This window comes from Cherax quadricarinatus, chromosome 88 (genome assembly GCF_038502225.1).
Source record: "Cherax quadricarinatus isolate ZL_2023a chromosome 88, ASM3850222v1, whole genome shotgun sequence".
Classification (NCBI taxonomy): Eukaryota; Metazoa; Arthropoda; class Malacostraca; order Decapoda; family Parastacidae; genus Cherax; species Cherax quadricarinatus.
In genome coordinates this window covers 2,436,078-2,447,707 of record NC_091379.1, presented here as the reverse complement: position 1 = coordinate 2,447,707, position 11,630 = coordinate 2,436,078, and the positions used below count along the sequence as shown (strand labels likewise).

Below are 11,630 nucleotides of genomic sequence, written 5' to 3'. Positions count from 1 at the left end.
CATGAAAATGTCAAATTCCAAAACATGACCAGAAACACTCATGTTTATAAGACTTTGTCGGAACACAAAAATGAAGGAACACTGCAGCAAGCCTAGAGGTCCATCCTAGGCAGGTCTAACTCACCCACTATTGTACCAATCCCATCTACATTTAAAGCTACCCAAAGGTCTTGCCTCAGTAATACTACCTAGGAGTTACACATCTATACTCCCCAGATAGGGAGCCAAGGCCGGGTCACCACTACTTGGAAAAGACCCGGGCCGGGAGAATACCGGCGAATAAAAAAAAAAAAAATCTACAACTCTGCCAAACCAAATACTATCCAATATCCTTTCTAAATCTGTCATATATCCATCGTTTCCAGAGTTAGGTGTGTCTCTAGCTTAGTGGACGGAGGATCGAACTTCCAGTATTCTTGGCGCTGAAGTGCCCACACAGGTTTTGAAGATTCGCCTAAAATATAACACTAACATGTTATTATTTTCAGACCAGGATGAAGACACTGTGCTTGCTGCTGCTCGCCTGTGGGGCTTTTGCCGCCGGTAAGTTGAACCCTAGCTCCTGGACCCCAACTCTTTCAACTGACTATAATCACTACAGTATTTGGCTTCCACGTCCTGGCTTCTATATTAACTGTTTCTGAACTTGTGTGGAGTCTGTCTCCACTCTAACCATAGCTCATTTAATTTCTTCTATCTTCCCAGTTAATATTTTTTATTTTTAAAGCTGCAGTTTGCCAGTTATATTTCAATCATCGCAAATTTCCCAGCCTCTGGAAAATTTGTTTGGTAATCCTTAATCAACTTTAAAATCTCTCATCTCCCACCTTCTCTAAATTTTTGGTCAGGTTTCTGGAGCTGTTAGTATCAAATAGTTTTTAGCAGTATAAGAGTGTGCAGTCCACTTGTTCAGCTATCAGAACTTTGGGGTCCAGTCCCTGGACCCATTATTTACCTCTAATCTTTTGACTACCACTCACAGAATGGGTATAGAGTGCATAATAAAGATGTTAAACGAATACCCAAGTTCTCGTATAACGTTATTATACTAAAACTTGTGAATATGATGATGGTATGCAATACCAGCGAGTTGATAAGACGCGTGTGCAACAATTAGGTATATTCACTGTTGTATATGTCTTGTAAGTCCATGAGGAGTTATTAGTTCTCTTCAGACATATTCTTCTGTTAGGAATCCCTTAAGGGAGGTTCCTTGATGCTGGTGAGGGGCTCTTGATCTAGGGAATTGGATCTGTGCTCGTTTCCTGAATTGAGCCTGAATACCTTCCATGCCCCCCCTCCACATGCGCTGTATAATCCTACGGATTTAGCGCTCCCGATGATTATAATAGCAATTCTGTTAGGAAACAGGACCAGCAATAACAGCTTGGTTGATCAGACCCTGATCCACCATGAGGCCTGGTCTCAGACCGGGCCGCGGGGGTGTTGACCCCCGAAACCCTCTTCAGGTAAACTCCGGGTAAGTGTTTCCTGACGCAGGTCTTAGTCATATGATGACCCACAGCTGAAGCTTTTGGCCATCCACTGGCTACCCCCTCCACCCCCTTAAAAATTATAGTTATGATTATACCCATCGAGTTTATATAATCTGTTATTCTTCATAGTTCATATCTCTTAACTAAGAGACAAACTTGATATCATACTTCCTGAAGTATTGATATTTTTGGAGGGTAATGCTGGTGCTATATATTCAAGGAGTGACCTTGTACGTAACTCATACAATCTTCCGCGAGTCCTTGAAGTTCTTAAAGGGAATTCTTAAGAACATAACGGAGGAGCACGACTACAGGCTTACTGGCCTTACTAGTGATGTACAGAGCTGTAAAATAACTTTGGGACTCCTGTTACTTGTACTTCTTGATATCCAAGTAAAACTAATCCGAGCCTAACATGTATCGCTGGTGTTAGCTAGTTATCTGTTTCCCACGAGAGATGTGACACATGTGATAGCTACCCTCGTGCAGCTCTTTGTGTCCCATGGGAGATATGTAACTGATGCGGCTCATGATATGAGAGGTTCATGATATGATAGATATCCACCATGAAGCTAAAATACCTAGAAAAACTTCCCACTCACGCCACACATGTCCCAGCTTATCTTTCCTTATCCTCATTACTTAGACATTATCGGCTTTAAACTTTAACAACCATTTACGAACTGTTCTTGCAGTTTGACCAAGACTTAAGATAAGCGCAATCATTAACAGCTCCATTAGGCTGTTGGTGGTAGCTGGCTTTAATTTGATCAATCAGCCGAATTTTATTTTAGTTTTCAAGAATGAAGATTTTTTGCGATATAGTGGTAATATAACAGAGATAAAGGTGCATTATATACGGAAGAATATTATTCCTTGACTTCTTACTACTAACTGAATGAGGAGAGCTCGTGTTCCAAGGAGCTAGAGCTACCCTCTTATGCAAAATAACCGTGAAAAAAAAAGAATTTCCAGTCTCTGGCGATTTCTCACATATGTAACATCTTCCTCATTTGCATACCTCTTCAGTGTAGTAGTGAACTTACACCAAAGTTTTATACTGATATATTTATCTTGTACTGGCAGAAAAATGATGTTGTGTGTTTTGACAGACCTGGTGGAGCCGGAGGACTGTACGGGGTTCCCCTGTCTCATCTTCAACGAGGAGTTTGATTACTTCGATCACGATGTGTGGGAACACGAGGTTACCATGTCTGGTGGTGGGGTGAGTACCCATGTTGTGTCCCGTGGTGGGGTGAGTACCCATGTTGTCTAGTGGTGGGTCGAGTACCCATGCTGCGTGTCCCGTGGTGGGTCGAGTACCCATGCTGCGTGTCCCGTGGTGGGTCGAGTACCCATGCTGCGTGTCCCGTGGTGGGTCGAGTACCCATGCTGCGTGTCCCGTGGTGGGTCGAGTACCCATGCTGCGTGTCCCGTGGTGGGTCGAGTACCCATGCTGCGTGTCCCGTGGTGGGTCGAGTACCCATGCTGCGTGTCCCGTGGTGGGTCGAGTACCCATGCTACGTGTCCCGTGGTGGGTCGAGTACCCATACTGCGTGTCCCGTGGTGGGTCGAGTACCCATGCTGCGTGTCTCGTAGTGGGTTGCGTAGCTACACTGATACATTTCAATAAGTTACAGTGGGAACACTTCCAGACGTCTAGAATCTTGATGAATAAGGCACTTGTGAAACATCTAAGTATCTTTACTCTGGAAACGCTTCGCCACGCAGTGGATTCTTCAGTCAGATGCAGAGAAAGGTGGAAGATGAGAAGTTTGAAGTAATCAGTCCCTCGGCCTGGATTCGATCTGTTCAATCAGTTTTGACTAGAATCTTCCAAATGACACACAGCACACGATCAAGTACTCGGAATTAAAGTAAATTCTCAGTGTATATAGTGATACACTCCTCGGTATTTAAACACTGCTGTATTTGTTTAAATAAGACACATGTGCAATAGTTGGGTATCTTATTGTTGAAACGTTTCGTCTACACAGTAAACTTCAGTCAAATAGACGCAGCAGGTGTAGTAGTGAAATGAAGATGATGTAATCAGTCCATCAACCTTGGAGAAACAGTATTAGAGGTGGTCAGTCCCTTCGTAACGTTCCAGACCATGGAGCTGAACTCTTCTCCAGGCTGAGGGACTGACCACCTCAAATACTATTTATCCAAGAAGCGAAATGTTTCAGCAATAAATATACCTAACTGCTGCACATGCCTTAATCATCAACTGCTGTATGTCGTGTGAGGACACACAAGTCTATGGAACATTGAATAAGATCAACAGCTTCTTAGATGTCACTACTGCTATGCTGAGGTTGGCCTACAAGTATCTGTGGAAGGTTGTACCACCAGCTAATGTACACAACCTGAAGACTCAGATGAACCACAGGGATGTCAGGCAGTATTTCTTCAGTCAGTTGTCAGTTAGTGGAATAGTCTGGGAAGTGATGTAGGGGAGGCAGGTATGATAAAGCTCACGGAGCGAGAAGTGACCAGGAGCTGTGAATCGACCCCCACAACTAGGAGAGTACAAAAACTATATCCTGCCAAAGAAACTACTGCCACACTGCCGTGATAAGACTCAATATGTGCCAGAATCCGAAAGAAAAATCATGACTTCACAAATACTTCGTTCGCAAATTTGGATCTGGAGATGCCAAAATATTTTTTCCACTGTAAGCGCTGTATAGCCCTTGTGGCTTAGCGCTTCCTTTTGATTATAATAATAATAATTTTCCACTGTAGCATAATAGGAGCCCTTCTGGGAAAATATCCCTAGCTTGCTTATTGTAAAAGTACAGATAATAGACAAGTGCAACAGTTAGGTTTCTTCAGTCGAATACAGAGGAAGCAGGAGAGGTGTGAAGACGATGTAATCAGTCCATCACCCTTGAAGACGTAGTTTTGAGGTGGTCAGTCCCTCAGCACAGATGTTGGGGTCCAGTTCCTGGACACATTGCGGGTGTCTGTAATTCTTTGACTACCGCCCACGGGATTGGCTGTGGGGTGACCACCGCCCAGGGGATTGGCTGTGGGGTGACCACCGCCCAGGGGATTGGCTGTGGGGTGACCACCGCCCAGGGGATTGGCTGTGGGGTGACCACCGCCCAGGGGATTGGCTGTGGGGTGACCACCGCCAACATTGTATAAACACCCTCGGTGTATATACACTGAGGGGTATTTATACATTTATTATAATAAACATGAGTTAAGAGTGTGAGTAACAGTATGAGTTACTATGGTGAAAACAGTTATGAGTAATCCAATCTCCTTTCTCCACAGAACTGGGAATTCCAGGTCTATTTAAACAACCGGTCTATCAGCTATACTCGAGACTCAACGCTCTTCATTAAACCGGTAAGATACACAAGTTAGATAAGTTAGATAAGTTAGATAAGGTTAGTTAGATTTCAAGCCTGGAGAAATATCTTACTTCCTCCGACCTTCATACATGTATGCTCATCAAAATTCAATGGTCAGTTTTCTCCATCACACGATGTGTATATGCTGGGAGGTGTGCATCTCTTGGTATATATACTTAAAGGTTTAATTCGCTCTCTATTTAGGTGATTAAAGTAGCCTTGACTGGTTGTGTGAAGGTTACATGGAGTTTTAATGGCCTTCGTGTGGTTGTTGGGCTTTAAAGCCATTGAAGCAATCAACTCTTGCTTTACAGATTAAAGTGTCTTCAGACTGGCTGTGTAAAGATTGGAAACGGGATAAAGTTGCTGAACAAAGTTGTATGTAGAGCTGTGGTAAGCTTTATAAAGTCATTGCAGTGAAGTCTATTTTCAGTCGATTGATTTTAAGCCGAACAAACCACATCGGTAGGGTCGGGTCAGGTCAGGTCAGGTTCGTCAGGAAACAGAACAAGTGTTTCCTGATGCGGGTCTTAGATGATGACCCACCAATTGGAGTTTCTGGTCATCAGAGGCTTCCACTGGCTTACCCCTTCACCTCTTTAAAAATTATGGCTGTAGTTATAACCATTTCTTCTCGGCAGGATCTGACGTCGAACTGGCAGACTGAAGGCTTCCTGACGAGCGGAGACCTCAACCTGTGGGGGATGAATGGACGTGGAGACGTGTGTACTGGTAATTCTTACTATGGCTGTGAACGTACAGGCAACGCTGTTAACATCATCAACCCTGTGATGAGTGCCAGACTCAGGACCCTCTCGGATTTCGCCTTCAGGTACCCCGAGATTAGGAGTTGTTCATATTTTTAACCCAGTAGTAACAGCCTGGTTGATCAGGCCCTGATCCACCATGAGGCCTGGTCACAGACTGGGCTGTGGGGGCATTGACCCCCCAAAACCCTCTCCAGTATTATTAGCCATCCAGGATAACCCAAGAAAGTAAGTGTATCATTGGGGGACTGTCTTATTTCCATTGTGATCTTTAAGTCTTGTCCTCCAGGATGCAATTAACAACAGTCTACTAACATCCAGGTACGTATGTACTTACTGCTAAGCTAACAGGGGCAGCAGGTGCAAGGTGACTAACAGCAAGATACGACATATTCCATTACACTGTGTATATATACCGAGAGATTACATGTAATACTTGAGTGAGTGAATTCATTATGTAACCTATTATCAAAAACAGCTCAATCTTATAGCCGAATCGAATAACTGACAAAATGTTTAAGCCTAGTCCCAGTATAAGCGAGGGAATGTACAGATCATAATTTAAGAGTTATGAGTCTGTAGTTTTTCCTTAGTATATTTATTTGTTTGCCTAATAAATACCTTAATTTGGCAGGTACGGTCGTATTGAGGTTCGTGCGAAGATGCCGCGAGGAGACTGGCTGTGGCCAGGTGAGTGATGAACAAATAGCAATTGTCAGTATTATTCTTATGCGGCATTAAACAACACGGTGCTAATACAGATCGTAGTTTGTTTAGGCACACGCATGCATAAGTACAATTATCATACATGTAAATTAACTAGACTAACCCCAAAAAAGGCAGTAGATTTCCGCAGCCTTTGTAGTATGATATTTCGCTTTCTAATGAGTATTAATGATAGTTTTTTCCCATTTTTCTGTCCTGGCATGCTTGACCTCATCTTATTCTGTTGGGTGTGGGAACTTCAGGTGCCCAATCTGGCAATCACTGTTGACACACAACACAAGCCTCATTTGTCCTGTTTTCACAAGTATCACTATGGTTACACTTCTGTATAAAGGGTTAACTGACTTGCAGAAAATCCTGGCTTTCCCCATGCACAAACTAGAACACTCAAATCCAACCTCACTCATGTACTGTATGTATTTATCTAAACCCAAAAAAAGTGTAAGGTTGAGAGTTTCTTAACAATTACCAACAGCAGCAACAACTCGAAACACCAACGTCAAAGACCTGGGAGTGATCATGTCGGAGGATCTCACCTTCAAGGACCATAACATTGTATCAATCGCATATGCTAGAAAAATGACAGGATAGATAATGAGAACCTTCAAAACTAGGGAGGCCAAGCCCATGATGACACTCTTCAGGTCACTTGTTCTATCTAGGCTGGAATATTGCTGCACACTAACAGCACCTTTCAAGGCAGTTGAAATTGCTGACCTAGAAAATGTACAGAGAACCTTCACGGCGCGCATAACGGAGATAAAACACCTCAATTACTGGGAGCGCTTGAGGTTCCTGAACCTGTATTCCCTGGAATGCAGGCGGGAGAGATACATGATTATATACACCTGGAAAATCCTAGAGGGACTAGTACCGAACTTTCACACGAAAATCACTCACTACGAAATCAAGACTTGGCAGACGATGCAACATCCCCCCAATGAAAAGCAGGGGTGTCACTAGCACGTTAAGAGACCATACAATAAGTGCCAGGGGCCCGAGACTGTTCAACTGCCTCCCAGCATACATAAGGGGGATTACCAACAGACCCCTGGCAGTCTTCAAGCTGGCACTGGACAAGCACCTAAAGTCGGTACCTGACCAGCCGGGCTGTGGCTCGTACATTGGTTTGCATGCAGCCAGCAGTAACAGCCTGGTTGATCAGGCTCTGATCCACCAGGAGACCTGGTCACAGACCGGGCCGCGGGGGCATTGACCCCCGGAACTCTCTCCAGGTAAACTCCAGATATTTGCGTTTTTTCCTCGTGTATGTAGTGAGGTGCTTTAACATATTCTTCCTTTCACAGCTATCTGGCTTCTCCCGAGGTACTGGCCCTATGGTCTTTGGCCCGCCAGCGGTGAGATTGACATTGTGGAGTCCAGGGGTGAGTACACTGACACTAAGATATCTAACCAAAAATACAGAAAAAAATGCAAGTTTATAAGGAATGTTCTAAATTAACCCTGGGAATGTAAAATGAAGACTGTATATTTCATGTACAGTAGGAGCACTTAGCTTTATTATTATAATCAAAATTATCATAATAAACTGACTTGTCTCCTCCACTACAGGTAATGAGAACTATGGTAACCTGGGCAACCAGTATGGAGGCTCCACTGTCCACTGGGGACCTAACTGGCAGAGGAATATGTACGAGCTGACACACACTGACTAGTGAGTGTTCTTTCTTATGATGAAAATTACACGTGCAACATAAGAGTATCTCTATTGTATTATTATAATCAAAAAGAAGCGCTAAGCCACAAGGGCTATACAGCATCTCTATTGTAGATGTTTCACCAACCAGTTTTTTTTTTTTTTTTTTTTTTTTTTTTTTTTTTTTTCTTCAACAAGTCGGTCGTCTCCCACCGAGGCAGGGTGACCCAAAAAAAAAAGAAAGAAAATCCCCAAAAAGAAAATACTTTCATCATCATTCAACACTTTCACCACACTCACACATTATCACTGCTTTTGCAGAGGTGCTCAGAATACAACAGTTTAGAAGCATACACATATAAAGATACACAACATATCCCTCCAAACTGCCAATATCCCAAACCCCTCCTTTAAAGTGCAGGCATTGTACTTCCCATTTCCAGGACTCAAGTCCGACTATATGAAAATAACCGGTGGTTTTATCAATATAAATTAAAGGACATAATTGGAAAACAGAAGTATATACAAAAGATGAGGTAATCAGTCCCTCAGCTTTGGAATTGGCTCTTCTGGGCATTCATAACTTTATTTACGAGCTAAAAGCCGTTACCTACATCAGCTCTCTAACACTATCTTTATCCACAGTGCTGCCAGTGATGGATCCTTCGCTAACAGTTTCCACACCTGGAGGCTAGATTGGACCAAGGACAATATGTTGTGAGTACCAGTTGACACTACCATTTAATGTCTGGTTTTTACAGCATGAGTAACATGGACAACATCAATGCTGTCATATAAGTGAGAAACAGAAACCTGTTACGTTGCACTGTCAGCATTGCTGAACATTTCTTTTGCCTCCTGAATATTTAAGATAAGTGAAATTCTTACATGTGCTATATACTTTTCAGTTGTTTCTTACTTCAAAGTATAGTAAATCCTTTCTAGTCTGAGACCAGACCACAGGTCCATTGATCTTCAGAATTATTAGTAGATAATACTGTTATAATGAAAACTAAGTGCTAAACCCACAAGGGTCATACAGCACTAAGAGACAATAGATATTGTATAACAGTGTATGTGCAGTATTAAATGTCTGGTGCAGGTTCTACCTGGATGACCAACTTCAGCTGACAGTGGACCCAGGCACCAATTTCTGGGACTTCGGTGGATTTGGAAATGAACTGGACAACCCTTGGAAGGCTGGCTCAAAGATGGCTCCATTCGACCAGAAGGTGGGCAGCCAGACTATTCATTATTATTATTTTTATTATTGTTATATTATTTACAGAGAAACACTAAACCCATAGACCTTGTGCAACTCTTGAGGGTTAGAAGGTAATCAGGTTCAATCCAAGGGCAGGGCAGGGCAGCTCCAGTTCCTTTTATCAATAACCCTTTACCAGTGCCAAAGCACCCCATTGATGGGTCAGTAGAAACAGAATGCTCTACTTAGATGATTGTTTCTATTTTTTTTCAACATGCTGGCTGCCTCCCACAGAGGCAGGGTGACTCAAAAGACAAGGAACACTTTCACCATCACACATCACTCTTTGCAGAGGCCCACAGATACGACAGTTCAAATGTCACTTAAACAGCCAATATCCCAAACCCCTCCTTTAAAATGCAGGCATTGTACTCCCACCTCCAGGACTCTAGTCCAGCTAACCAGTTTCCCTGAATCTGTTTACAAAATATTGCCCTGCTCACTTGAAAGGTTTTATTTTTATTTTTACTAAGCTATATGGGAAAGGGATTATTATCCTGTTGCTCTTGGCATTTTAGTTTACTTCTAAGACACTCATGGCTTAGAGGAAAAATTATTTTGCTTTCCCATGGATATGAAAGGAAATAATAATAAAAAGAACTATTAAGAAAAAATAAAAAAAAACTTGTGTGCGAGACCTAAGTAAAAGTAACAAGATATACTTGTTATCTTGTGTTTGAGACAGAGACACCAGCACTCCTACCATTGTGTAAAACAAATACAGGTTTCCATCTTAAACTTGTTTGGCAAGACAGTAGTACCTCCCTGGGTGGTTACTTATTACTATTTAAATTTTTTTTTAAACTGTATAGATCATTGAAAATTGGGAGATTTGTGACATAATGCTGAATATGTTCCAGTTCTACGTGGTGTTGAACGTGGCTGTGGGTGGCGTCAATGGCTTCTTCCCAGATGGTATTACAGACAAGCCCTGGAGTAATGGCTCTCCCCAAGCAGCCCTGGATTTCTGGAATGGGGTGAGTTTAGATAGTTATGAATGATTGGAAGTGCAGCAAAGGTATATATACTATACAATGAGTTTTGTCTTGTTTATGTACACCTTGAGAAATGTATGGGTCTAGTTTGTATCAGTGTATGCATGTGTATATAAAGGTGAGTGTATGGAGGAAGTAATGTCTGGATATTTAGAGCTGGACATGCCACCAGATGGGTCTATGAAAGATGATTATAACCATAACTAAGGTGAACCATCAAATAGACAAGGGGTAAAATATGGGTGGTCAGACATCATTGGAGGCAAAATAAGGAAATGTACTAGAGTATAACTGTAGTATCAAGACTTAAAAGTGTGAAGATAGATTTTGAATGCTTCTGCTAAAAGGAGGCTATAGACATGTTTGAGAGTAATGCATGGTGTGACCATGCAGAGCATTTTGGAATGGTTGGAGGCTTTGAGCTTTAGGGTCCTAAATATCTAGCAAGCTTGTGTGAACTAAGGATAGGAAGGATTAACTTCAATTCTTTGGATCAGGAGCCTTCCCCAGTTTTTCAGTTTCACTTTCTATTCCCTCCTCCAGTAGGATTATTACATTCACAGGGAGTGTTAAGCCTGTAGAACACCTGGCAAAATAATCAGGGAATTAAGTTTTATTCAAGGGATAAGTTTAATTCCTTGGATCAAGGGCACTTTAATAAAGGCATTTCCATTGAGGGATGGCCCCCCCCCCACTAGGAGTACCTCTTACTACCCCAGTGGGAGTTACATTCATGGAGAAGTGCTAAACCTGTAGGGGGTCATTTAACACCTAGGCAAATAGGGGGTAGAAGCATTCAGGTTGAGTCCAAGGAAGAGGACATATCCAGTTCCTTACATCAAGGTTACTTACTCCCTGCAGCGTGACTCATGGCTGCCCACCTGGGAGCAAGGCGAGGGTCGCATCAGTGAGAATGCAGCGCTCCAGGTGGACTATGTGAAGGTCTGGAAGATGGAGAGTGTCGACCAGTAGACACCACCCGTCCTGCATGCTGTGCTTGCCTCTCCTGGTATACAAACCGTGTGTAACACTTTCACATTATATGAAGGGTCCTTTGTATAACATTTATCTCGGGTTACTCCTGTGTAGTCCTTAGTTTGGCACATGTCTATAATACTGTTACATCTCTTAAGGGTAATTTTTTTCACCTTACACTTGATACATTTAAAATAGTCACAGCAAGAGGGGTACAGCATGTAATACTGCACTCCAGCAGCACAGTAAAAAATAAAGCACTCGCACAAGTTATTCATTTATACCTATATATAAAATTTGAAATAAGAGATCGCGTCAGCATGTGCAGGGAAATATACGAAATGCAGTAGAGAACCTTTTTTTTTTTTTGTTTTAATTTAAG

At 42.5% G+C, this 11,630-nt stretch overlaps 1 protein-coding gene across 1 annotated transcript; it reads left to right on the top strand.

The window, feature by feature from the left end:
• Window positions 1–488: 488 nt before the first annotated feature.
• Window positions 489–11,517, top strand: LOC128698597 (beta-1,3-glucan-binding protein; the record flags this gene model as incomplete). Its single annotated transcript, XM_053790926.2, is given in 11 exon segments — window positions 489–543; window positions 2,609–2,721; window positions 4,785–4,859; window positions 5,506–5,696; window positions 6,266–6,321; window positions 7,665–7,742; window positions 7,930–8,032; window positions 8,660–8,731; window positions 9,117–9,246; window positions 10,139–10,255; window positions 11,135–11,517. Coding segments are annotated over 11 exon segments (1,095 nt in total). The 3' UTR covers window positions 11,246–11,517.
• Between the last annotated feature and the right edge of the window lie 113 nt (window positions 11,518–11,630).